Source organism: Miniopterus natalensis, chromosome 3 (genome assembly GCF_054644295.1).
Source record: "Miniopterus natalensis isolate mMinNat1 chromosome 3, mMinNat1.hap1, whole genome shotgun sequence".
NCBI lineage: Eukaryota > Metazoa > Chordata > Mammalia > Chiroptera > Miniopteridae > Miniopterus > Miniopterus natalensis.
The window spans coordinates 8,571,521-8,599,006 of NC_142083.1; the positions used below are offsets into that span (position 1 = coordinate 8,571,521).

Sequence of the window (27,486 nt, forward strand, 5' to 3'; positions counted from 1 at the left end):
ACTGTTAAAAAGCGAGCGAGCATGAAACAAATCCCTGCCCAATAAAGTGGTGACTTTGAAAAGGAAATTGCCCTGCTCAAGTGATGGATTCCGTTTCAGCCATCATGACCCATGTTATGAGGGAGTCCAGGGGCCCGGGGCCTGGCCCTTATCGGCAAAGCAGCTGCAAGGCCCCACTGGGAGCCAGGGCGGAGGCTCTGTGAGCGGCCAGAGGCTGACCCACGGCCCCACGGCCCTACAGGCTGCAGCACTCAGCACTGAGTCTCCAGAGACGCCTTCCACCTAGCCTGGGATGCCCCCCACGCGAACCCCCGCTGACCTACCCCAAACAAGGCCTCATTTGAGTTCCACACACGGTAATACTGACTCAGGGCTCCCAGCCCAGCCCTGTAGTACTTTTTATCATTTTAATGCTTGTGTTCTCTCTTCCCCAGGACTGGAGGATCCTCGGGCACAGAGAGCACCCATCACTTAGACACCCCTCAGTTAGAGAGCCACACTAATTTCCGGTGAAGATGACCATAACGGGAAGGGGGAAGAGGGTTTTGAACCCCTCTTTTTGAAAGAGGAGATGAGTGGCTGGACAGTGCTTGCTTCTCTCTGATTCTCAGGCAGGGCTGAGGCCCGGGGCAATGTGAGAATTCCCAGCAGAGTGTTCTCGTTGCTTTATCACGGGACCACCTACCTGTGCAGAGCAAAACCAGCGCTGCGAATTCTTCTCTCTGGACTTTCTGAGGAGCAGCTCCCAACCAAACATGCTTTCATTTCCCCCAGAAAAAGAGGGCAGAGCCGCGGAGCTACGCGGTGGGCCCTGCTTTCAGAGTTTGGGGGCTCTGAGATTGTGACATCAGGACAGCATCAGGTACTTGCTTCCTGGCAGTCACTGTGGAAGAAGCTTCGCTTCTCATTGTCCGTAAAGGTGAGTCTGAGAAGACATTTGTCAGTACTGACTACCTTACGTTTAAATGCCGGGCTCTGTAGCAGGGCAGCTTGAAAATTTTATAACTTTTTCCCTTTTCTGCAGTCATCTGAATGTTGTAAAAATGCAAATAAATGTTCTTTCGGAACTAGCAGTATTTGCTTTATCTCTAAGTTAAATTTTACACTTTCCTTTATGTTACTGTTTTAAGGTAATGAGTAGTATTTCCAAAGAGTTTAGTATTTTGGAAGGGGCAGTCCTAGAACCTATCAAAATAAGTGCATCTCTTAGTTTTGCTCTCAAAAAGAATCATAAAGTGATTATGATCATTGAAAATAAATCAAACTAATTGACACCTCAACCTTGATGCACATAGAACAACCTGGGGGAGGTTTTAAAAATACCAACTCCTGGGCTCCACCATCCAGGAGTCTCGTTTAATCACCCAGGAGCAGGGCCCAGACGTGGCTGTATTTTGTAATCTCCCCAGGGTTTCACTCACCATGTGGCGATCAGACCTGAGCAGCCCACATACACCTTTATCAGAGTACTTACCATTCCATCCCACGATTACCTGCGTACATCTCTCTCTTTCCCTCTTTATAGGCGGGAAGCTTATGAAGAGCCAGGAGATGCATATTACTCGTCCCTGAGCCTTGTAATAGACAGAAGTTTGTTAAACTCCAGGTGCCTGCCACGGGGGCACAAATCCTATGGAAGAAAGGCAAGGAGGAGCCCTAGGAAGTTTCTTAGCAAAGGTGGCCAGGCCCTGTACCCTGTGACCCGACACTGTGGACGTGGGTGATTAGATTAGCCCTGACCAAGGTCTGCTGAGCTACAGGGTGTCCCATAACCCATAAGGCGGCCTGACACAAACGCTCAGTCCAACTCTAGCACCTGGTTAGTGCCCAGCAGGGCCAATTAGATCCTTCCACTAAAGGAGTTTAAATGTGAGATCAACAGAGAGCTGAGCAGTTGGTAGCAGGAGCAGAAGCCAAGAGACACCCGGAGAAAAACAGCAAGAGAGAGAAGAGCTGAATCACCTCGGCGGCTAAGCCTGTTAGTAGGGATCGGAGGCAGATGCCTGCTGCTCAGGGGGCAGCGAGATAACCCAGTTACAGATCTGTATCCTGAATGACCTTCCAGTTCCTGAACTTCAATCCAGTTTTCGTGAGGCCTGGCTGGGTGGCCCTTCCGGAAGGCTTTTCGGGGACACGTGGCTGAGCGGTGGAGATTCCGGTCAGCCTTGCTTCCACAGCAAACTCCCGTTACTTAGGGTGAAATCAGCGGTGTCTGCTCTTTGCAACCCCCAAAAGGCCCAATCAGCACAATTCTCAGGGTCTAGCCCTTTGCCTGGCACGTAACAAGTGCTAAATCATCGCATGTGCTTGGATGGCGTGACCATCGCCGGTGAGCATCTTCCTGAAAACGAAGAAAGCGTTCATGGTCAGAACGCTTACTAGTGTTGCCTTCACATTCCAGAAGCAATGCTAAATTAGGGTAAATGGATGAAGCTTATTCCGCTCTCCCATTTCCAGATCCATCTACACTTCTACCGTAAATCTATCAAAGCACGCGGCACATCCTGCAGAACTACAGCGAGCATCCTAATTTCAGCTGAGGGATGTTTGCATGACTCAATTTTCATTCCGCTTAATCTTAAATCACAGTAACAATTTCCCTCCCACACTAGCTTCACTGACAAATCTCCTTAGTTGCTGGTCTTTGACTTCTAAGCTTAATATTATGTGATCTTCCCCCCACATATTTCCCCTTGTCTATTGTCTGTATCAGCTACTTAAGGATCACACACTCCCCAACAACCGGATGAGCCATAAAAGAAGAGGTACATGGTTGTAAACTGAGCCTGTTTACGCTTTCCCTGGCTCCAGCTAATAAAATCAAAGAGGTCCCACCGAATTCAGGGCCAATGGCTTTCAGAAAGCAGGTTTCTGCTAAGCAAAGACATACCTGGATTTAGTGCATTATTTTAAAGGTCAAGCTAATTCCATGCCTTGTGTGAATGAAATGGATTTGTGGGTAGAGTCATGTGCAGGGTTAAGGACTTGCCCTCCTCCTGTCCTCTACAAAAGAAGCCTCTGGCTGCTTCTTGTGGTAACCAACCAAGGAAAGAAATGCCCAAAGGGTCTCCCGGAGATCAGGGACGGGAGCTGGGTCCCTGCTCACTGGCAACTCAGCACCCAAGGGAGTGCCTGCTTAGGTTTGCCATCTACATTTTCAAAAATCTGGATAAAAGAAAGTTTAGCCCAACCTCCCCTGACCTGTTCCTGATAAAGTGATCTTACGCCTCTGGAATTGGGATTTTGAATGTATGTGCCTACCCCGCGTCTGGTGTTCTATTACAACAGCATGAAATGGAGCCTAGGACTGAGGAGCCGGCCAGCCTCAGAAGCCTTCTTCATTGCCTGCCATGTAATACATGATATGCAAAGCCTCTGACTTCAGCCAGCAGATATTTGGAGACCGTGTTGGCCCAGTATGGGACTCAACTAATGTGTGTTTAGGTCAGAAAGCGAATCAGAAAAGGCACTGGAGGGCACGTCACGGAGCGAGCGCCCTATAAATTCACCCCCACTCCCCGCGGCCCCTGGCAAACCCTCGGCTCCTCACCGGCCGCTCCACGCCTCTCCTTCGCGGCGCCAGGAGAACTCCGGCCCCCAGCTGCCCTCCGCGCCGCTGCCGTCCCCCGCCCCGCGGAAAAGCGAGAGGGCTCGACCCGAGGAGGCAGCAGAGCCTCCGGCAGGCGCGAGGAACGCTCGGCGCAGCCCTCCGCCCGACGGCGCGCCCTCCGGCCAAGCGCGCGGACGAAGCGGGCGCGCACGCCCGAGTCAAGCGCGGATTGCCCCCTGCGGCCGGACCGCGCAGAGCTCCGCACATTCCTCCGGATCTACCCCGGGAGCAGCAGGCGCGCGCCCCGCGGCGTCTCCCGGCGCTGAGCAACCGCCCTGCACCCCGGGGCGCCTCGCGTCGCCCACTCGCACCCCGAGCCCCAGCCTCGGGAGCTCGGGCGCCGCCTCGCTGCGCTCCTTTTCCCTCTTCCACCGCCGCCTCCCGACCCCTCCCCTCCGGGGGCCCCGCGCCTCCCCTCCCCCACCCCGGCCCCGCGGCCCCCAGGCCCGGGCTCTCAAGGACCAGCCTGCGCTCCTGGCGCCCTCATGTCTTCAACCGACTCCCTGCGCTGGTTGACGTGGTGTCTCGTTGGGATTTCCAGGCAGGATCTCAGCTCCGGAGGCAGCATCAGCCCGGCCCATCTCGCGCACTTAGGCGCTGCGCCCCGAGAAGGCGCAGAGCGCGGCCGCCGCCGCTGAAGCGCGCCCCGCGCCCCGGGCCCACGCAGCCCGCGCTAGGAGCGCGGCGCTCGCAGCCGTGTCGCCCCCGACTCAAGGCAGCGGCGGCAGCTCGGACCGCGGCCTCTGGGGGTGCGGGGGGCCGGCGGGGGAGCTGTCGGCATCCTTCGCCCTTCTCGCGGCGGCGGCGGCGGGAGCCTTGGCCGCCGCCTCCTGCGCGCCCTCGCAGCCCCGAGAGGCCCCAGGATTGCGAACTCGTCGCGCCCCTGACCCGTGGGGCGGGGCTCCGCGCTCCTGCCCTCGGCCCGGATGGGTGTACTGGCTGGGACTTGGGGCTCCTGGAGTTAATGTCCAACTGGAGGTCTGCGGGGACCGGATCCGAGGTAAGTGGAGGAGCGGGCCCGGGTGGAGGGGGCGGGTGGTGCCTGAGCCGCCGGCGGGCTCGGCGAGCTGCGGGGCGCCGAAGACAGGGGGCGCGGCGGGACCCCGGAGCGGGCGGTGCGATTGGGAAGGGGAGAGACCAGAGGGAACCCAGGCGCAGGGCGGACAGGAGAGACAGAAGTTGAACGCGAGAGAGGCTGGCCTCGCGGAGGGCAGGTTGCCCTCCTACGTGAGCAGAGGTCTGGGTGCAGCTAATGCCTGTAGACCCTGGAAAGTTCGAGAGGGGCAGTTTCCCTCCCCGACCCGGCGGGGCGCTCTCCTGTTAAGTCCCCAGACGGAGCGCTGCCGGGGTCATCTTTGAACCCACCGCGGCCGGAGAGCGTCCTCTCGGGACTCACAGCTGCACAGATGTCACTGCTGGGAGTGCAACTTACTGATGAGCTCGTTGGGGTCTGTTCCGAGCGAAAGCGCAGGCCCCGGAGGGGCTGTAAAGGTGCTGAGAACCTAAAGTGGAGGGGTCCCCTCCTCCGGGTGCGGTCTTGCAAAGCTACGTAGCTCGCCCGGTTGCTTTAACGTTCCTAATGCCTGCAACCCCGACTAACCGTCCCCGTCGAGGTTAGGAGAGGGTCCCTCCCTGGACAGGTCAGGACTCGGATCTCCAACTCAAACAGACCCTTGAATCTCCCCAACGTCTCCGCCAGGCCGTGGAGTGATTATTTTAATAACCTCTTTCCTCCTGGACTCAGTGCCACCTCCCCCAGTAACAGCCCCTCCACTACTTGGCACCACCTCTGGGCAGGTTTCGACTCAGTTTGGTTTCCAGGCCCAGCCGGTGAAAACGAACCCTCATCGCGGCGGGGAATGAGGGTCCCCCCCCATTTCACCGGATCCCCCCCCCAACCTGTTGGCGCCCCCTTAGTTTTGGCTGTGGCAAACCTCCCGCAGAGCCGACCCGCGCACCCCGGGGGCGGGGGCCGCGCGACCCGGTGCTCCCTACACGTCTGCTCACTGGCGGGGACAAACACAACCCTTCCGGCCCCGCCGCGGGTTCGTCAGAGCGCGCTCCACTCCCCCTCAGTATTTTGAATCTGCACTTAAAGTATTCCGAGGGAGAGATGCGGCTTCCAACGTCACGCACAAACCTCTTCCCCAGAAACCCTCCAGGTGAGAGACGCTGCGCCCCCCCCCCGCCCCGACGAGATCTCGCCCCCCCTCCCCACGCTGTTTCGTGAACGCCTTTGCTTTGGCGGGGAGGAGGCGGATTGTCGCCTTTTCAACAAGCGTTAGGTGCCCAGGAAGCCCGCAGCGTCCACACCCCCACTCCCGCGAGGGGTTCGGGAGGTTCCCCGAACCTGAAACGCGGCCTGGAGCCGCTTTACAGAGACCCTGCCCCAGACGGTCCACAGAAGGCGTCCGTCATTCTTTGCCCGGTCGTGGGCCCAACACGGGGAGAAGTGCTCTGACAGTTTAGGACACGAGGCACAGTTAAGTGGAGCAATGCACCTTTCAGCAACTTCTGTCCTTGCCTCAAAGGGAAACCCCGAGCTACAGCGCGCACACACACACACAAACGCGCGCGCGCGCGCACACACACACACACACGCCGCCTCCCTTTTCTCTCCCTGAGATCTGGATCTTGAACGCAAAGCCCAAAGAAACCTCCTAGCCTGCCAGACACAAGAAGGTGCGGGGGCCCTGGCGGCGGGAGCGCTCGCCCGCGGTGAAGCTGTCACCCAGACCCCGGGAATCTGGGGGGGAGGAGTTCTCAATGTAGGCTGCGGGGATACCAGCCCAGGTGAGGTGGGAAGATAAATCTAGGGAGAGAGGGTGGAGAAGTAGGCGCCTGAAAAGCGGGGGTGCTGGTGAGGACAGCCAGAAGTTCCGGGAGTCATTTGGACTTGGGGAGGGTTGTAGGGGGAGCGCTTGTTCACCGGTTTTATGCTTAAAATGACAACGAAGCCTCCCGGCCTGCGTTGGCGCTGCGGGACTCCGGCGGTTTCTGGTGCCCCCTGGTGCTGGGAACTCAGAAGCGCCCCGGCGGCGAGCGGCGGCTTCCGCGGGCGCTCAGCTCTCCATAGCGTCCTTTCCCCCGGGTCTGGGGACCATCGGGTGCTGGCGCCCGCTATACGCCCCTTTTGCCCTGCTTGGTGCGGAGGCGGACCAGCCAGTGGGGTACAAGAAGGGGTGCGGAGGTACCAGGCGAGGCCGACTTCGGGATTGGAACTTGGTTACGGCACGTGGCAGCTGGTTAAGAAACTCGCGGGCGCAGTAAAGGCGGCAGAAATACGTCGGGCAGATGTGCTCAGATACAGACAAACCCGGGAGCCTCGGGCGGGGGCGGGGCGGGGACAGGGCAGGAGCGCTGGGAGAAAGCGTCCCTGTAGATGCTCGGGGTGCCCAGCCCCCAGCCCTCCTCTTCCTCCGGGAACCGCAGAGCCTCTCCGACTGGAGCCGGCCCCCGCGGCGCTCGGAGGGAGGAACGCGCCCCCCGCAGGCGGGGGTGCGGAGAGAGCTCTCCCCCGGCCTGCGCCGCACCCGGCCGCGGGCGGGAACGGGAGCCCGGAGCCGCCTCCGGCGAGGCGGGGAGTTTCCTCTTTTGCCCTGTTCGCCACACTTCTAATTGGGGGTCTCCACGTCCAATTTAAAAAGCCCTCCGTCGGCCAAGCAGGGGGAAAAAGGAAAACCCCTCTTAATGCGGAAGGGGAATCTGGTGCCCCGCCGCTTCCTGCGGGCGGGCGCTGCGACTTGGAATGGCGCAGTGACTAACTCCGCAGGGCGCCAGCCATTTCGCACGCGCCCCGGAGCTGGCCCCGGGAGAGGGGCGGGAGACCTCGCGCCCCCCAGCGCTCTCCGCCAACGCGCCTCGCTGCGCTCGTTTTGCGCCACCTGGGTGCAGTTTTGCCTGGGCCGGTGCGCCGGAGCGCAGAGTCTTTGACTTTTCCCGGGATTGTAAACGAGGCGCCCGGAGCTGCAGGTTGCCCCGAGTTCCTAGTCCCTACCGACTCCTGGAGCCCCGCAGCTGCGGGCGACCGGACAGATGCCCTGGGGATGGAAAATGCATTCGTCTCCGCAGCGGTGGGAGGTGGCGGCCGAATTAAACGCTTCCCAGGGTGGCCTGCCCGGGAACCGGGGCCGGAGTTCTGGGTGGAGGTGGGAGGGTAGGAGGGGCGGCTGCTGGAAGGGAAGCGGCGGGCCTGGGACATTAACAGAGAGAAAAGGCGTCCAGGCTTTTTGCAGAACCGGGAAACTGCCTTACCCTCTCCCAGGGAAAAAGTTCCGAGGTTTTCCTAAGAATCCGTTTTATTTGGAGGAGAGGAGATAATCAGCTGCACGGATCTCGTAGTTTCCACTCGAGAATTCCCTTAGAAACTGGATCTCTGGCTTTGGGAAGGTACCGGATAATACCGCGCCCCGAGGCGTCCGGGTTGCGTCTCCATCTCCCAGTTGGGTGGAGTTTGGCCCAGAGCTGACCGAGCCTTTTCCTCGCCCGCGCCCCCGCCGAGTGGCCCTACTCTCTAGGGGTGTTAGAACTGAGAAGCTAAACGGAGCCCCCAGGCCGGGAGGAGCTGAGCTCCCACCCCTGCGCGCGGCGGCGACCTAGGCCTTCCGGCGCCGGTGCGCCCCCGCGGAGGCCGGGACCCGGGTGCAGTCGCCCCGGAGGGATTGTGACGCGGGCCCCCGGAGCTCGAGACTCCTCTGGGAGGCGGAGGGATTTAGAGTCGGAGTCTCGCAAAACTGCAAAAATAAAGGTGTTGGGGCATATCGCGAAGGATTAACATTTTCCAGACGTGCAGTGCCGAAGCGCTGGCTGAGCGCTTACTCTATGCTCCTCGAGGCTTTTTCATGTCGTTTAATGTCCGTAGCTTTGAGAGGTGGAACTAATATTTTAAACCGAGTCGATGCTTCGGGAGTTATGTAACTTTACGCAGATAATCTCCTACCGGCCCCAAGTCTCCAGTCTCTACTTACTTACTGTGCCTACGACAAAACAGGTGGGAAGACAGTTGACGGTGCCAGCGAGCCTTCCCGCGCTTAGCTGGGAGCAGGATCGGGGACCCCCGGTGCAGGGGCGCTTGATTTTATTCTGAAACAAAAGGCCCGGTTGCGTACTTGGGTTGAGAGCTGGTTCCCAGAGCTCACGGGAGCGGCGGGGAGGGGGGGCTCTGGCTGGGGCGGCGCGCAGACACGGCGTGGGGGCTTCCCAGGCGCCCCCAGAAAAGGAGGAGAAGGGTGCGCGCCAGAAATGGGGGTTGGGCGAGAGTCCTGGTGCCATCGAGGTGGCCAGGCGTCCTGGTGCCGTCGTATTAGATTGGAAGCCGCGGGGGCAGCGGCCCTGGTCAGAAGTAAGACCGCTGGATAAAGTGGCGAAGGAGAGAGGCAGCCGCGGCTGGGCGCCGACGGAGCCCCGCGCTCGGGCCGCGCCGGGAGGGGGAGCCAGCAGGGGAACCGCGGGACCGCGGCGGCCGGGGAGGCGGGCACTGACCAAGTCGGAGGGGGCGCGGGGATGCTGCGCCCGGGGCGGCGCCCAGGCTTAACGTGCGCTCTCCGGTTCTCTCGCCCGCGGGCGCAGGTGCCGCGGCCGGACGGGACTCTAAGATGAAGTTATGGGATGTCGTGGCTGTCTGCCTGGTGCTGCTCCACACCGCGTCCGCCTTCCCGCTGCCCGCCGGTAAGAGGCCTCCCGAGGCGCCCGCCGAAGACCGCTCCCCCGGCCGCCGCCGCGCGCCCTTCGCGCTGAGCCGTGACTGTAAGAACCGTTCCCTCCCCGCGGGGGGCCCGCCGGCGGACCCCCCCGCGCACCCCTACCCGCTTCCCGCACGCACCCCACGCCGGCCCCAACGGCAGCGCTACCCCCGCGCCCCGCGCTGGCGCTGCAGGCTGCGCCCAGACGCCCACGCGCCCAGGCTGTAAGACGCACGCCCGTGCGCCCAGCACGCAGGGTGTCCAGTTTTTAAGCTGCCCATTTAGCATTGCGATGAACAGGTATTTTCTAGGCCGCGCCACCAGCAGCACAGGAGAACACGGTTGTCCTCTCTGCTTCCCAGCCCCCCCCCTCCCCACACACACACGTTTTATTCTTTCTTCCAAAGCCCTTGCCTGTGGCATTTCCATCCTAAACTGCCCTTGCAAGGCAAGAGGCTGAGGTCTCGCAGAACCAAGTCCGAGACAGAGAAAACGCAGAAGGGACCCCGATTTCCAGAACAAGCATCTGGACAGTGTCACATCTGTTCAGAAAAGTTCCCGGTTCTAGAAAGAGGGGGGAAATTGTGCTCCTGGAACTGGGGTGGGGTGGGGGGAGAGGGGAGGGAGAGCGCTGTAGTTCACCCCACACCACATGTGACAGTGGTAACTCTTAAGAAAAGCAAGCAGGTTATTCACGTTAGAAAATAAGCCTGTGATTGTGCCTCTCCCAGATGTTCTAGAGGGAACTTGGTTAGGATACGTCAGCTACGATTTGACATAATTTACCCTCCGCGCCCCAGTTTATCTGAGTGAGGCAGGTGTGCCAGGTCACAGGGTAGAGGCCACCGGGGAGGTATGTCGGTAACAAAGGTGGAAAGCTTGACACAATCCCAAAAATAAAGCAGTAGTGAGCTCCAGCCAGGATGTCACCCTGGCTACTCCCCCTCCCGTGACCCTCCAGCTAGTCTGCACTTGAAGCATACTGTGGTCATTTGCACAGAAGTGGTCCCTCAAGTCAGCTGCATGGGAAGGGTCCCCCAAACCCTGCAGCTTTGGGCTCAGAACAGCCCAGGAAATAGGATGTATTTGTTTTATGCTTCATCTCAGCAATAAAAGCATATTCTGCCAGAAGTCCCCAAAAGAGAAAGAAAGAAAAAAAAAAAAGTTCATTTTTCAAGGCAAATTAAGACTTCAAGAGCAACTTAGGTTAGAAAGAGGACCTGCTTGATTCCTTGAAATTAAAGCGACTGTTCTGAGAGTTCCTGTCAATTAGTTGTACTGTATAAACCTATTTTTTAAAGGCTTTGGCTTCGACCACGAATTTCCATCTTAGTCTGTACAAAAGATTCTGCGATAGAAACTTAAATTAAAAATGCCCCTCAGTGCCCATGAGAGCTAAGTGGTTTCATACTCATTCATGCAGCTTGGGCCAGAGGACCAGAGACACAGTGGAAGGTAATAGTTCCCTAACTAGGACCTGCAGGAGAGAAGAGTGACTGCCAGGTTATGAAGCTGATTAATTCATGGAGCTCTAGTTAGCATAGTATCCTGTCTTCCTAGGCTTAGTTCATGCTGGCTCCCAGTTCTGGCTCTGCTTCCAGCTAACTCTGTGACTTTGGACACGTTGCTTACTTGCTTGAGGACTCAATCATCAATTTAAAACTGTGCAGTAAAGAGGCCTGTCCACTCCAAAATGCTAATGGCTGTGAGTTTCGCCCCCTGGCCTTCATGTCCCTGCCCTAATGTCCTTTGGGAAAAGACTCATGAGAGGCCCTCGCTCGCTGGACTGACCTCGGGAACCGGAATGAATACTGATACTGTGCCTCACCTGAGAGATTCTGACTTAATAAGGTTGGGGTGTGGCCTGGACATCTGGATATTTAGATGTTCCCCAGATGAGTCTAACAGGCAGTCAGGGTTAGAATCACTATGACCTGATAATACCCTAAGAAAATCTGTGCCTCATGTAAGGTACCACGGATCACAAAGCAAGGGTGCGGTGTTCCTGCTGATTCGGGGGGGGGGGGGGGGGGGGGGAGCACCTTGTGGGGGAAGGGAGATTACTTCCCTTTTCAAAACTGCTGCTCAGTCACCAGTGGACAAGATTCTGACTCCACTCCATTTACACTTGAACCAGCAGAACATACGCAGTCCTGCTTTATGTCCCACTAGGTAGATCCTAGAGGAAACTTGAAGAGAATCGGGGCTGCATTCTAAGCCAAATTGACTTCTCTCCAGGTATGTTCAATTCGGCAGCAAGCTGTCAGTGCAGGGAAGGCAGAATAGTGACAGTGTGCAGGCTTTGAACACTCGGCCATGTCAACGCGCCCGTCACAGTGCTGACATTTATATCCTGCACCGTACACCTTGCCACTGGCTAAGGCTCATGGAGAAAAACATTAAGTCACTTGTTCCTTTTGAAAATGTAAAGTACTGTGAATCCTAGCCCCTCTTCCTTTCAAATGCTTGTAGCTTAGCAATCGAGCAAAGGCTCTTTGCTGCCACCTGAACAGTCATTCTGTGCTGTTCAAAGGGGACTGGGCTGGACCCCATCCATACACTCATCCTGGTCCCAGGGTGCATGTGTTCTGCTGGTCCCAGTGTCAATGAAACAGCCAGGGCTCTGTTCCCAGGATGAACTACCCAAGGAGAAGTCATAACTGGCTCACTTGCTTCCCCAGAGGCTGGCTATAAACTAAATGGCCAGTGGCCGCCTCCTGTAGCACCTTCGAACTTGTCGAAACTCAAGGACCTGTGATTTTCCTTGTGGGGCGTCCAAGGCTTTTCCCTTTAGCTATCTTTGCTCTTTTACTTTGCTTTTCATCAATATCTTCTCCAAATGGACGATTAAAGTAGGCATGAGGAACCTAGAAAGTGGAACTCACAGATGTCATAGCATTTTAGAGCTGAAAGGAAGCCAGAAAAACAGATTGTCCAGGATGGCAGGAGGCAGGTCTGCTGAAGCCGGGACTAGAGTTTCTCCAAACCTCTGAAATGCGCAGAGAGCATTTGGTTTTGCTATCTGGGGGAACACCCTTTATGTGGGAGGAAGGCCTTCAACTACCAGCTAAAACCGTGTTGCACAAGGTTATCTGAATTTATTAGTTAATCATAGTCACATACCAGATCTCAGCTGTGTGTGACAGCTCTAAATGTGCTTCACAAGGAAAAGCATAAAAGTGTGTGGTTTTAAAAATCTGTGATCTAATAGCACGTATTCATTTAATAAATAGTTAAGAGTGTGCCTGTATGTGCCAGGCACTGTCCTAGGTGCTAGGGAATCGTTGGCACATGTAAAAGAGGAAAGCCCCTGCCTTCATAGAAGGTACTGTCTAGTAAACGTATGGTGTGTGATATGATTTGGCAGTATTGTAAACTAAAAGTAAACATGAAAAACCTTGGGCTGGTAAAGTGGGCCTTTTTGTGGGACTGAGAGCCAACTAGAAGAAACATTGAGCATTGTTAAATTGTAATGACGCGTCATCCAGGGTTGGTTGTAATATAATGGGATTATATTCCACCAGTTTGGTAACAAGTCACTAAATTGCCTTTAGAAACAATGTTTTAAATAAGCTATCAAGTTCCCAGGCTAGCCCACAAAAATCTATATAAACCATGATATAACTGAAATATAATTCACAATATCATCAGGCTAGAGTCCCTTCCTGGGGTACAGGAGGTCCCTTAATCTGCAGGAAGGCAGACAGCAAGAAACCAGAGGGTTTCAGTAAGAAAGAGCTCAAGTTCATGCATTCAGGTTGGACTATGGTTTGTGTCCCAGCCTTGCCACTTAACCAGCTGTTACTTAACATCTCTCGAACCTCAGTCTCCTCATCTATAAAATAAGGATAAAAATATTCAGCCTGCCTCACAGGGTGACTGTGAGGGTTAAATGAGGCAGTGCTTTGTAAAGCCCCAGGGAGAAGTATTGTAGTTGCTATTTGTCACCCTCCTAGTTGCAATGGCCCCTCACCATGCACCCCAGGAGCGCCTTTCCTCCCCCCACAGCCAGCCTCTGCCAAGATGCTGCTCTAAACGGCGGAATTTCAAGCAGCGCAACATAATTTGGTGAGGGAAAGAAATGCAGGCCTTGCGGGGAGGCTATTTCGGGCCCCACGGTCATTTGGTTGGTCAGCACATAGGCAAGTAAGCCTTGCCTGGGAGTCTGCCCCTGGGTCAGCTCCCCCTGGCTCTTCCCAGGTCTCCCTTCCCCCATCTTCTGAGCCCACATAATTCCTATGGAATTTTTCCCATCACATCCCCCCTCTTCCCCATGGGGAGAGAGGAGCCAGGGCAACCTGAAATCTTTATATGCAAGAGGTAAGGGGGCTGTGGGTTGGAGGCTACCTGTATTGAGATAGAGTATTTCTGTTTTGAATGATCCCAGCTGGATATTTAATTTAAGATGTTTCGTAAACCCAGCAAAAAAAGTTTTTTAGTGAATTTTAGTAAATGTTCAGCCCGTTGTTATCCAGCTAAAAAAGCTTCTGGTGCAACTGGCTGGTTAAATGGTAAGCCTTCAAATTGAGCGTGATGGGATATATAGTTCAGGATAAATACCCTCCATCTGTTGCTTCGTATAGCTTTAGGGACTGTATGAATGAGCAATACTGTAATAAAGTGACTACCTGAGCTGGAAAGGGGCTCCGCCATGGGAGATGGGGTTCCTAGAATCAAGAAATTGCCTGTCAGCCCTGGCCGGGTTTTTCAGTGGTTAGAGCGTCAGCCCAAGGACTGAAGGGTCTCGGGTTCCATTCCAGTCAAGGGCATGTAACCTCCGTTGCAGGCTCAGTTCCAGTGCAGGAAGCAACCAATCGATGTGTCTCTCTCATATTGCCATTTCTCTCTTTGTCTCTCTCTCCCTTCCACTCTCTCTGAAAAGCAATGGGGAAAAAAATATATCCTCGGGTAAGAATTTAAAAAAAAAAAAAAAGAAATTGCATGTCAGCCTTTTAGGAGGCACTGATTCCTCACTTGAGATCTGAGACCAACATCTCCCTCTGGCCACAGTCTTGAGACCTATTTCAAACTGTGACTGTTTAGAGAAATCTATTTCAGGCTTCATTTGAATTGGCCCGTCTTAGGACCTTAGGCTGATCCAACAGCCGAAGAATTCTGCTCAAAAGATTCCACTTTTGCTGACATAAAAATAAAAGCGATCTGGCATGTTCCCCTTCAAACATCCCTTTCATCTTTGTTGACTTAGTACTTAATGATCCATAGCACCTGTATGTAGTTAAAACACTTGTTCTCTAATCACTTGAGCTCGATCAAGGAGCAAGTATTAAATGTATTTTGTGCTCCAGGTCCTGTGGGGCACGTAAAAGCAAACCTGTGAACTTAAATAGCATATGATCTAGTTGTAAACTATGGAGGGGCAGATGGGTGGGTGGGTGGGCAAGCGATGGTCCGTCAGACAGATAGCTTTGTCTGCCCAGGGGTTCACCTTAGCTGTGTCATGGTAAGAATTCCTAGCCATGAGGTCACTGGGGTTTGGAGATCATAGCAGAAAAGGATTGGGGGACAGGGAGGATTTGAGCTGGTACTTGAAATTGAAAGATGGGTATTAGGAAGGGGAGGGAGAGGGAAAAGGGTGCATTCCAGACTAAGGAGAGACGTGGGCAAATTTGTGGCCACTGTATGGGGCGGGGTCAGGAGGAGACCAGACCTGTTGCCAGGTACTGGGAACAGGTAGCAGGAAGTGGTGTGAAATTTAGGATGTCTCTGTAGGTGATACCTGGATCATAAAGTCCTGTAAAATCCAAGAAAAGAAGGTGCTTGCTCTGTTTTTGGTGGCCGTGGGCGCCCCTGGGGCACCTGGAGCCGGCAGTTGGCAGCAAGTGGGATCTGGCTGCAAAACAATCGGGCCACAAAAGTTACGCAGGGGCCAGGCTGCTCATGAGTGGGGTCTACAGCACAGGCGTACTTTTCCCTTTGAAGTGCGGTGCCCTTGTTTTCAAAAAGCTTCTAGGCATAGGCACAATTGAGTCGACCTATTAATCCTCCAATAAGGGACTAGCACCTTTTAGCTACCCCCGTGCTAACCCTGTTTTTAACAAGCAGGTTTTATATCTTGTCCTAAAATCAAGTATATCTGAGCCCCAGCAGATGAGAGGAGATACTATTAGCCCATTTTACAGATGAAGAAATGAGACCTAGAGAGTTGCTTGAGGTCACAAATTCAGGGATGGCAAAGCCAGGATTCAACCCTCCGACTTCTAGCCCCAAAGCCGATAATTTTGGCGCAACACAGACTGTACTCCCGTATCAGAGGATTAAGATAACACAAACGCTGGCTTGCTTCAAAGTACACTGACCAACACCGAAACACAGATTTCCAGGAAAATCAAGCAAGCCAGCTAATGCAAGCAGCTGGGAATATAAATCTCCTTCAAGCCCTTTCCCTGACTTCCCTTTGGGCTGCGGCGGCGCCTGGGCCCCTGTTCCTAATGGCTACTTCACAGACCACATCAGGGTGTTTTAAGGGGAGAAACATGAGTTTCTCTGCCTGCTCCTATAATACCGATGCTTTGGGCAATGAGAGAAGGCCCCCGAACTATTCAGGACATAGTGAGGTCTTCTCAAATGCTCAGCAGGCTGACCGCCTTTGGGAAGGTTCTGGAAGGTGCTACTTCTCAGATCCCTTCTCCTCTGCCCAGGGATGGAGAGTTCACACGGGAACCCACAGGTGACTGCTCACCCACGATTATTGCCACCGTGGGAACAGGAGGGGGCATGCACAGGCGGGGTTTGGGGCACCGTGGAGAAACAACTAGTTAGCCCAGTATAGACAGAGCCCACTTTTGTACGACTTTAATAACTGAGGCGGGAAGTTTTCAAAGTGTTTTGCTTTGTGAGCCTGCACCAATAATGTTGTAAACGATTGCACAGTTCTAAGGCGACTTCTGCCATTTTTTCTCCTAAGTTGAGTTAGCTGTACCTGATGTAGTTCCCAGCCCACTTGGGAACTGTGTCTTTTTGGCAAAACCTCGAAGCTGCAAATTCAGCTTATTCATTTCATAGAGAACTTAAACTAAGCGGCCCAAATAAATGGACTTTTTGGTCAGAAAAGCTCCAAGTTCATTTTCAATCCAAATATACATGGTAATACACATCCAGGAAAACCACCGCACTTCTAGGTCTTCATTGTAAGGTGGCTAGGTGGACGGGTGGATGGACAGACGAGCAGATAAAGTGCCGAGCCAGAGTGAATTCCAGCACCACCAGCTTCAGTATTTCTTGGGTAATTCACGTGGGACTTTCCCCTGGTAAGTGTTCATAGCGCAGTGACACTCATGTACCCTGCACCAAGGCTCGCCTCTTGTTACCATTTTGCTTCTTTTTTCCCCTGAGTTATTTGAGAATTAATTGCAAGCAAACCATTAAATAGCTCAGCAGGTGCCTTCGAAGAACAGGGACCTTATCTTATGAAACCGCAATTCTGTTATCAGTCTCAGGAAAGTTAACACTAATACAATACTGTTATCTAATAGATAGTCCATGTTGAAATTTCTCTAGTTGTGCCAATAATGTCCTTTATAGTTGTTTTCTTAATCGGGGGTCACAAATGGCATTTGATTGCCATGTCTCTTTAGTCTCCTTTATTCTAGATTAGTCCCCAAGCCTTTTTATTTTTTTCCTATGACATTGACATTTTTGTAAAGTCCAGGCTGTCTTGTCTGCTGTTTTGCTGTTTTGTCTTGCCTTCAGTTTGGATTTGTGAGGTTTTTCCCAAGTCATTGGATTCATGTAAACCTCAGAATACTAAGTTCATGATGTTGGGCTCCCCCATCAGGAGCCACCAACATCAGTGTGTCCCAAGAAGCCATGCATGCCTTAATTGTCCCTCCCTGGCACCTTCAGATGTTATCCCTTGACAGTGCCTCGCAGTGAAATGAGTGGGATGGGTGAGAAGCACACCTTTCTCAGTGAGACAAGAGGGTGTTGGGAAAGGAGAACTGGACAGGAGTGTTTGCCGGCAGACCAGCTCTGGGACAGACACAGCATGTGTGCAAGTTGGAGGCTCTGGAAATTGATTCTCTTAAAACAACCAATAGGCACTATGAAAAGTGTGCCTGTGCCCCCAGAGGGGTGCATGCCACAGTCTAAAGACACTGATCTAAGCCAGAGAGGACACAAAACTATTGTTCATGGGCTGAGGAATCAGTTGAGGCTTGTATGGTTAATTTTCGGGCATTTCTAGGAACACAGAAGACACAGCACAAACTCTCAAGACAGGCCTGTTCCTTCTGCCCACAGAACACAGCCACCATGCCAGGCCCTCTCCTCTGTGAAATAGCTGGACTAACATGGGACTGGCGTCTGCATCCCCTTTGGGTAATCTTGCTTTGTCTACAGCTAGGAGAGTGGACCTTCGTGTCCCTGCCCTTTGTGTAGACTTCACTCAAGAATTATCACAGACGTGACAACCATGTGGCCTTACTTACACCGTTAAATGCTTTCAGGCACTGAGCCAAAAACTTTCCTTTCATTATGGGGGAATTGAGACTCTATATGGTTGAGGAACTTAGCCAGGCCCTGGACCCCGGGGCAGCCTGAGCTCAGCTCTCGCTCTTCCGACCATATCCCAAGATCCCTTCCTGCCAGCCCAGGACACTGCCATGTAGCTCCTCTGGCTGTGACTGAAAGTCAGTGAGCAGAAAAGCCAGGCATGGGGGGTCTTGTAAAGGTGGTCATTTTTTAATCTACTTAGAGCTGATTACTGAAGAGTCCAGGATTTATTCCAATAGGTGTATTCCCTGGGGGTGCGGGGGTGTAGAAAGTCCTTCCTCACGCCTGACCACAGGGTCTGTCAGACAGACAGAACGCTTTTCTCTCGCCCCCTGGATTGTCCTTTCTTCTCCTGGTCCCTCGTCTTGCCCAGGTCCCCTAGGCCTTTCCCCACAGCTCAGCCAGCCCCTGGAAGGGCTGCGGGAAGTCGAATGCAGAATCCCCAGCTCAGGCTGCAGGCAGGGCGTGGTGGGAATGAGAGCAGGGTCCTTTGCTTCCAGGGTCCATCGGGGTTTCCCTCAAAAAACCACCTGCCTCTGATAACACCATGGGGGTTACTTTCAAAGTGGCTTTTTGTGCACTTAGTTTTATTGGGTCACTTTCTCGCCCGTCCACGTGAAGGTCATCCCAAGGGCAGGAGCAGAGCCCGTGGTGTGCGCTCCGCAGCGCGGGGCCTTCATTGCTGACCGTGAGTGCTCTTCGCTCGCACCAGGTGTGCGTGGATTAGCTAACAAATGGGCACCCTGTTGGGTGTTTTCCTGACTTAAAAGCAGGAGAAGGGACATTTTCCCTCCGGGGAAGCCTTGCTCTATTACTGTAAAATTATTAGCATGAGTATAATCAGACGTGGACACATAGGTGGAAATCAGAGCAGGTTAATTAGAATCTGAATAACAAAGTGGATAGTCCGGCTCTTCCTGCCTGAGGTTTTTGTCGCTGGTTTCCTCTCTTTGGGGGGCTGTTTGTATTCATGCAGCAATTTCCATTACACTCAGGACAAGTTTTCTTAGTTAAGTTGTAGGATGAGAAAATTTAAGATGCGGTAAAGCAGACAGGTGCGTGCGACACTGGTCCAAGGAGGTGGAGACGGGCAAGATGACGCTTTGGCGGCCAAGCGGCTGTTAACAGCGTACCCAGGCCCCGTTTTCGGATTTCCGAAACCGCTTGCCTTCTGGTTGGTCTTTTTCTTCCGCCTTGAGAGGATCCAGAAATGCTGTTTTAAAACAACAAAACACCGGTGTTTTTACAGCACAAATACTATTCAAATAAACACATGTCATCGTGCCTTGTCAACAAAGCCCTGGTCGCGGAGAGAGCGCTCTGGTAGCTCTGGCAGTGGTCACGGGGACTTCGGGGACTGCCTCTGCCAGTGACTGTTCTTAGCAAGTGGGTGCTGGGGACCCCTCTTGAAGTCAACCCAAGAGGAGCACAGGGTCAGGGCGGTCTGCCTCATGCTAGATGAATACTCTTCCATCCAGAGCAGGAGCGCAGGCGTGGCCATTGCACAAAGTGAGATGCGTCACCTCCCAGGGCTTAGTGACTGGCAGGCTTTTTTTTTTTTTTTAATTAGTTCAAATAAATGGCAAAATTAACACTGTTAAATAGTAGCAGACGGCAGATCTTGGTAGAATTTTTCGGGGAACTGGAATGTTCTCATGGACTAACATCACACATTTCAGAGGTCGGTGAAGGTCAGATGAGAACAGGAGACAACAGCTTCCAGAACAGGCTGTGTGTGGGGCTCTCACGACCTGCTTGGTGGCAGATGCAGTGGGTGGGTGACGCCAGCCTTGGGGTCATAAGCCGGGTCTGACCTATACATGTTTGAAGTAGCAAAACCAGAGATGAAGTAAAATAAGGGATTAAAGAAAGTGGCAAGTTTACTGTTTGACTTTTGGATGCTGGAGACGGAAGGATGGTGGCTTAGGATGTCCCCTCAGAGCTCAGGTGGGGACTGAGGGGTAAGGATGTCTCCCATTAGAACCTGGTGTTCAGAGGCTCACATGCAGGGCCCTTCCTGCGCATCTCTTCCCCTCTCCTAAACAGGGCACAGGAAGATGACATGATGTGTTGACAGACGCTCGGTGGTTATTATTTCAAGTGTAACTGAGACGCTGAGCCAGAGCCTAACTGAACAGGTTGAGCACTAGAACCTCAAATACTTCCTGTGCCGCTTCATGGGGCCCGATGGTGGTGGCTGATGCAACGGTTGTTGGGGCATCACCAAGGTGGTCCCCTCCCTGACAGGTGACTGAAAATGAATGTCGCAGCAATTTCCACCAAGACTTTGTCCATATCTTAGGGTTTGAGCCCTGGGAAGGGCCCTGGAGAGGGTCTGGTTGACCTCACAAGGCTTGAGTAGACCAGCCCAAGGTCACGAGGCTGGGCAGGACTGACCCAGACTGGAATCCGGGCCCTGTCCGCTCCAGCTCTGCCGCAAGAGCCCCGCCACCCGGTGCCAGGGCGCGTTTAGGAGCTTCCGGAGCCGGGGCCTCTGTGTCTGACTCCCAGGCGCCCTTGGCTGCCTGTTTTCCGGTCTCACCTGGGCAGATGCCAGCCCTGCCTGCGACTGGTGTGCAGGAGCCAGGGCCTGGGAGAGAGGCCCCGGAGGCCACGCTCTCCCTTCGTGGATACGATGTGCTGAGGCTGTGGCCGAGGGCAGCCTAATTTTAGAATTTATACTGAATTTTCAACAGAAAGTGTGTTTCTCACTTCCTGTCCTGAATTTGGTGGCTGGCCATGTGCAGGTGAGACCAGCAGACCTTGAAACTGAAAGCTGCGGGTAGTCAGAGTTTCACTTAAAAACAAACAGGCGTCATGCAGAACTAAGAGCTTGAGCGTTGACACCAAATCACCTGAGTCCACATTCACGAGCCAGGTGGCCCAGGACAAACGTTGATGGACGCTGAGCCTCAGTGTCCTGGTCTGTAAAGTGGAGATAAGACTCGATCCCTACTTTAGCCTTGCAGGGATGCTGTCAGGTCTAAAGTTAATGCTGCGTGAAAGTCGGCATCCATCGCACCTTTATATTGGTAATATTTTTTAAGTGCATCAAGGAAGCTGTTATTTAAAATATAGAATAATGAAATTTTGTACTGTAAGGAATTAGAAAAGACTTCGCTATGTAGTTCCAATAATATCGCAATAGTAGTGAAAGAAAATCATGTTTGTACCTTATTGAAAAGTAAAAATAAGCCAGTCCAAAGAATGACATTAGTTGGGAATTTTCTTGAGAGGTTATATCAATCTTAGGCTGATCTTTTCATATGAACATGCATGTGTGTGTGTGTGTGTATATGTATGATTTTATACACACACACACACGTATATATGGAGGGAGAGAGAGAGAGGACTTTTCTTTTTCATATACTTGGCTTACAGAGCAACTTGTACTTTACCTGGCGTACAAGTAGGCAAAGAATATTAGATTAAATGTCCCCCCCGGGGGTTTCCACTTGCCTCCTGTCTGCGGACAGCCTTAGGGGAGGCTCTCCATTGAGCCCCGGCTGCTCAGCACCTCAGCAGCCCCAGCACAGCACACGTGGGTCTAGCCCACCCCAGTGCCGGGCACCACCTGGAGCGAGGGCATCGGGTGCTGGTTCCAGACCCCCTGTCATGCGTGTGGCCCTATTGTGGGCAGTAGCTCTCCCCCATGGGCCTGAGTGTGCTAACCCTTGCCCGTGTGCTACACAGACGCTGGACATTTTACAGAAGCACAGAGGCTGGTCCTCCCCAGAGCAAGCAACACCTGGGCCTGCTCTCTGGGGCCCTGAGTCCCTGAGCTGGGAGCTGGCTCCTGCATCCTGGGACCCTCAGAGCCCCAGCACCCTTCCCGTGGTCCTCAGAGCCCCCTTCCACTCTGGGACGGGGTCATTTCCTCGATGCTTTGCAGCCAACCTTGCGCAGCCTCTCTCCTGGACTCACGGCTGAAAGACAGACTAGAGTCCGGCCTAGCCCCTGAGCCTGGCCAGGGAGAGGAGGGGCAACTCCATACAAATATTAAATGGCCCCTTGGCTTAAAATGCAGTTAACCTGTCCTGTTTTTAAGAGAAATCTAACATTTAGGAAACTACTCTATCCAGTGAGCGCCAGCCTAACCAAGATAACGTTTTGAATTATGTACCTTTTAGTGCAGCTATTACAGGGAGTACTCTGAGGCATCACCATTTTTCCTATAAAAACCCAATGAACCTCAAAAAATAGTCAATATCCCAGTCCTTTGTTCCCGAGGTGACGTATTTTTTCCCCATAATCAAGGGAGGCAGGTCTCTGCAGTGAACGGCTTGTTCCAGGAGTCGTGCCCCAGCACAAGGTTTCGTTTGTTTAAATAGCTCTGTTTATACAAAGGGCACATCAAAGTTAAAATATTTTTAATAGGATAATGCCAAAATATTTGGTTGCAAACTGAAAGATGACTTAAATGCATCTGGGTATTTTGATTTTTCAAGAACTTGAGCTTTTAGATGGACGTGTTTTCCAACCAAGATCTCTCTTGCAAGTTGGTCTGGGAAGTGAGCAAGTGTTTAAAAAAAAAATGATGGTCCTCTTTTGTGGTTTGCAAGTATTTTACTATCAAAGTTAATACTGATGAGGGCCATTCATGTAGCTGACAGTCTGCCAAGCCCTTTATAGCATGAAGAACAAAGCGATAGGACATTAAGTCTTAATTTAGGGAACCAATCCAAACCCAGACGCCTTTCTTCCCCTCAGCTGGGTGAATTCCTGAAAGACTGGGGCAGCTTTGGGCTTCTTGGATCATGACAGGTTTTCTGCCTGGGCCAGGTTCAAGGCCTCTGCAGAATTTTTGAGGACAGGCTCAATGAGGTACATGGCTCCTGATGCCCCCAAATGCCTAGATAAATTGAGACCTCTCTACAAATGAACTCAGTTATCACCAAAAGGCCCAGAATTAGAAATTTAGTTGGAAGAGGCAGGACTATTTGCTCTGTGGTTTGGAAAATATAATGTTGCCCTTTTCTGCTTTCCAAAATTTATATCTGTGTAAGACTTTCAGCATAATTTTTTTTTTTTTTTTTTTTTGCTCTACTTTTCAATAAGAAGAAAGAGGAGAGGGAGCCCTTCAGCTCCGTAAGAACTGCCTATGGCCTGAACTTGGGGCTGAAATAAATATTCCCACATTAACAACAGGTACGAGGGAGGTTTTCCCGTCAGATGGAGAAGTTCTCATTACGCCCTTCAATTTAACACAACCAACATTTCTTGACTACTTCCCAAGTGCCAGGAAGCCTTTGAACTCAGGGTCAATGATCTGCTCACCACCCCTCAGCCAAAGCCTCAGTGGTTGGTGCATTCACCCTGCCACATATATCACCCAAAAAAGACCAAGTGGAATTTGAAATAGAGAAAAATGCCCAGAGATCACCAGTTCAATTCCCGTCAGGGCACATACCCGGGATCCCCAGTAGGGGGCGCGCAGGAGGCAGCCGATCAATGTTTCTCTGTCATTGATGTTTCTCTCTCTCTCCCTTCCTCTCTCTTTAAAATCAATAAAAACATATTTTAAAAGAAAGAAAGAAAAAGGGACTGAACAGTCTCATAATGAAGTATAAGTATGCCCCAAACATTATGGAGGACTACTTATGCTAAAAGTTTATTTTCACTATTTATCTGAAATTCACCTTTAACTAAGTGTTCTGTATTTTGTCTGGCGAGCAAAGCCAATGGACAAAGGCATGCAGTCAGTGTCTTAAAAAGGAGGGAACGTGTTTCTTCAGGAACTTTGAAGGTGTCTGGTAATAAATGAGAACATTATAAATGCTGATTTCAATCATTATTATAATGCTAGTCCCATAAAATTATGGAATTTATCATGTTCTATAAAGTAATGAGTCTCTAAACCAGTGTAAGTTGAACTTTTGTAACTCAAATGTTTCCCCAGTAGTTTACGTTAAAATTTTAGTAATGTTTCTTCCTCCTCTATGATTAATCTTCGGTCGATTCTGGATCGATTTTAACTTTGTATGTTCCCAGGTTTTTTAGTTAATGATCTATTCAGGAATTCTTAAATGGCTCCAGGGACCCCATCCTGTGAGCCCTTTTGCAAAACAAAGAGTCTTTTTTAGGCATTTGAAGACTTTTCTTGTGTTTTGATTAATCACCCCTAATATATCAGTTTTAGAAGTTCAAGTGTGGATGTCTGAAACTGAGCACACCTAATTTCCTCTTTTATAGCTTATTATTGAAAAAAATCACAAATAGCATAAGCAGCTCGTTTTTCAAAATAAGTATTCATTTCCTTAAATCAGAGTGATTTAAAGTTTTGTTTTGTTTTAAGAAAAAAGAGAACTTCCCGAGGAAGTCCAGTGAGAAAGTGTTCAGAGGAAGTGTTCAGGGGAAGTGACAAATTCAGCACACTCTCCTCTCTTGGGTCCCGCTTGGGAAAGTGTGACTCTCAGGGAACGGGGCCCTTTCTGACCGCCCAAGACGACCCTGTGGGCATTGAGCGCTAACACTCCACGCTGCAGGGAGCTGGCAGGGGGAGGGCAAGTCCCCTTGGAGATGGTTAGTCAGCTCCACTCTCAGGTGGAAAATGACTGTGCCGGTCGGCCACCCGGCTAACCCCGTGAGGCAGGCTATTCATAGTGGAGCCTTTCATTTCATAACGGTGTCGTTCACACCTGAGGTCCCAGTGTCCCCGTGAAAGATGGACTCTTTCTGTCCCCTCTTAATGTGAACTAATTCATTCAAAAATTATTGAGGGCCTCCAGGGACCAGATGCTATTTAAGCCCTGGGGATCCACTGGTGAGCAAGCCAAGCAAAGGTCCCTGCCTGCTGGAGTTCACATTCTACCAAAGAAGACAGACAGTAAACCACAGACGTAACAAAGAAGGCCCACCGTGTGTTGGGAGGGAGTAGTGTTATGAGGGCAGGAGGGTCTGGATTTGGGCTTGAAAGGAATTGCATCTAAGTAGGGAGGTCAGGGTGGGACTTGGCAGCCAGGACATTTGAGCAAAGATGTGAAGGGGTCGTGGGGAGTAAGCCACTGGGTGCTCTGAAAAACTGTTCTAGGCAGAGGGAAAACAGCCCGAGTCCCTGCTTGTGTCTTACTTATAGTTCTCAACCCACATGATTTTGTCACCAGGGGACATTTGGCAGTGTCTGGAGGCACTTTAATTTGTCACTACTTGGGATAGGCGGAGTGCTACTGGCATCTAGTGGGTAGAGACTAGAGATGCAGCTAAACATCCTACTATGCACAGGACAGCCCCCCCCCCCCCCCCCCCCCAGCAGAGAATGAATGATCCAGCCCCAAATGCCAATAGTGCTGAGGTGGAGAAACGCTGTGTTTGAGGAACAGTGAGGAGGCCAGGGATGCTGGAGGGAGGCAGTGAGAGGATGAGGTTGGAGGTAGCAAGAGCTGGTGGAGCAGCAGTGCTGGGTCAGGGAGGCCTTAGGCCCTTGTGTACTTTGGCTTTTCCTCCAAGAGAAATGGGGAGCCACTGGAGGGTTTGGAGCAGAGGAGGGGAGTGAGTTTTAAGAGTGCTGCTCTGGCTGCGGGTGGAAAGCAGACTGAAGGAAGGTAAGGCTGGGATGAGGGAGTCATCCAGGCAGGGGAGATGGTGGGGTACAGACCAGGGTGGAAGCAGCTTCATGACCTCTGGGCAGCAGAACCATCCAGTGCCAAATTTTAGACCTCGGGCAACAAGGTGCTTGGGTATTTCACATGATCCCCACTCTGTTCACTACTATAGATCTTATACTTTATATATGTTATCTGTATCTAAATGGATGGATGGATGGATGGATGGATGGATGGATGGATGGATGGATGGATACATGGATGTAGTTAACTGCTCTAGGCTGTGTTTTACACAATAGGATACCTGATAACTGTTTTAGCAACCAGTTCATGACAAAACAATTTGCTGCGGGTTAGACACAGTGTAATCCTTTCCTGCTTTAACAGGGTCTTGGAAAAAACATTCGCTCTTGCTGACACCTCTTTTGTGGTATATTTCTTTAAGCTACGTATAAGCCTAAACAGGCTAAATTACCTGAAAATGGGATGAGAGGAGCCTAAAAGGTCTCAGACGTCATAAACAGGCATTTGAATTTCTTCCCTCTTTTAGAAATGTATCAGATTATTCAAATGGCTAATCCTCTCTTACTTGATCAGCCAAAGCAAAGGCTGAAACACAGCGGGAAACACCAAGAGACAGCTAATGCCTGCTTTCACCCAGAGGTCTCAAGCATCACGGCGGGGGCCTCCTCATTCGGCCGTGTGATGTCCCTGAAGTGCACGCCTTGTCCCATTTCAACTGTAAACACTGGGAGTTGTGTGACAGCCACAGCAGGGGCTGGACCCACCTGGGCTCACGCTCCACCTGTCCACACACAGCATCGCATTGCACTTACGGCTGATATATTTCGTTACCATCTTACAGTATTACCCTATTTCTTATCTCATGCTGTTCCAACGAAGTAGTAAATTCGTCTCTTTGTTAGTGAAAAGCAGGCTGCTTTTCAGTCTCTTCATGTTTTCTAAAGAAGTTTTCAAATGTACTGGACTCCATGAGCTTTTCATTTGTTCTATCAGAAAGGTTCTGGTTCCACTCAACCCTGCAGAGGTGGTAGGTCGGGTAGATTTCAGGAGGAGCCGGATAGGACCAACGTTGGAAGACTTCCCTGTGCAGAGTGTGGTCCATGGATCACCTACATCAGCACCCCTCCAGGGCTTGTTTACAACCCCTGACCCCTCGGCCCCTCCCACACCTTCTCCTAAGGGTAGGAATCTGCATTCAAGTGCGTATCCCAGCTCATTCTCATGGTTTTTGATCCACTACTCTAGGCTGTGTTTTTAGACAAGAAAATTGGCCTCTGAGGATCAGCCTGCTCACAGCCACCTCCAGACAGACTTGTCAAAAATGGCAGATGTTCTTCCAATGAAAACCACACCTCTAAGATTAGTTTCTACGGGGAGGCGTGTCGCCCACAGTGTTGGTCTCTTTCACCGAATCCTTTTTCCGCTGCGGAGAGTTGGAGGGTGCCCATCAGTCTCTGTTCTGGGGGATCACAGCGGTCACTTAGCTGGCAGGGCTGCTGGCTTTGCTGTGTATCCAGTTGTGGCTGAGTCTAGGTGGCACTCACTTTGATCTAGAAGATGGCTTGAAATGATCATTGTTGTCTCACGTTCCCTCTTTTCTGTTTTTTCTCATTGAACAGTCAATATGCCAGAGGATTATCCCAATCAGTTTGATGAGGTCATGGATTTTATTCAAGCCACCATTAAAAGACTGAAAAGGTCCCCGGACAAACAGATGGCCGTGCTTCCTAGAAGAGAGCGCAATCGGCAGGCCCTGGCCGCCAGCCCGGAGAATCCCAGGAGGAAAGGCCGGCGAGGCCAGGGGGGCAAGAACCGGGGCTGCGTGCTCACGGCCGTCCATCTGAACGTCACTGACTTGGGGCTAGGCTACGAAACCAAGGAGGAACTGATTTTTCGGTACTGCAGCGGCTCCTGCGAGGCCGCCGAGACGATGTACGACAAAATATTAAAAAACTTATCCAAAAGCAGAAGGCTGGTGAGTGACAAGGTGGGGCAGGCCTGTTGCAGACCCATCGCCTTCGACGACGACCTGTCGTTTTTAGACGATAACCTGGTTTACCATATTCTAAGAAAGCATTCCGCTAAAAGGTGTGGATGTATCTGACTCCGGCTCCAGAGA

The 27,486-nt window shown here is 52.1% G+C and overlaps 1 protein-coding gene across 1 annotated transcript; it reads left to right on the forward strand.

The window, feature by feature from the left end:
- Positions 1 to 4,211: 4,211 nt before the first annotated feature.
- On the forward strand, positions 4,212 to 27,486 carry GDNF (glial cell derived neurotrophic factor). The gene is made up of 3 exons (XM_087815048.1): positions 4,212 to 4,610; positions 9,179 to 9,355; positions 26,987 to 27,486. The coding sequence occupies exons 2-3, from the start codon at positions 9,205 to 9,207 to the stop codon at positions 27,469 to 27,471; spliced, it is 636 nt and encodes a 211-aa protein (XP_087671174.1). The 5' UTR covers positions 4,212 to 4,610; positions 9,179 to 9,204; the 3' UTR covers positions 27,472 to 27,486.

What these genes read in the sequence shown, in the direction of transcription:
- GDNF (XM_087815048.1), top strand. Translation starts at nt 9,205, where the DNA reads ATGAAGTTATGGGATGTCGTGGCTGTCTGCCTGGTGCTGCTCCACACC. An exon ending in CTTCGCGCTGAGCCGTGACT is followed by an intron (nt 9,356 to 26,986) that starts GTAAGAACCGTT and finishes CTCATTGAACAG; the next exon opens with TCAATATGCCAGAGGATTAT.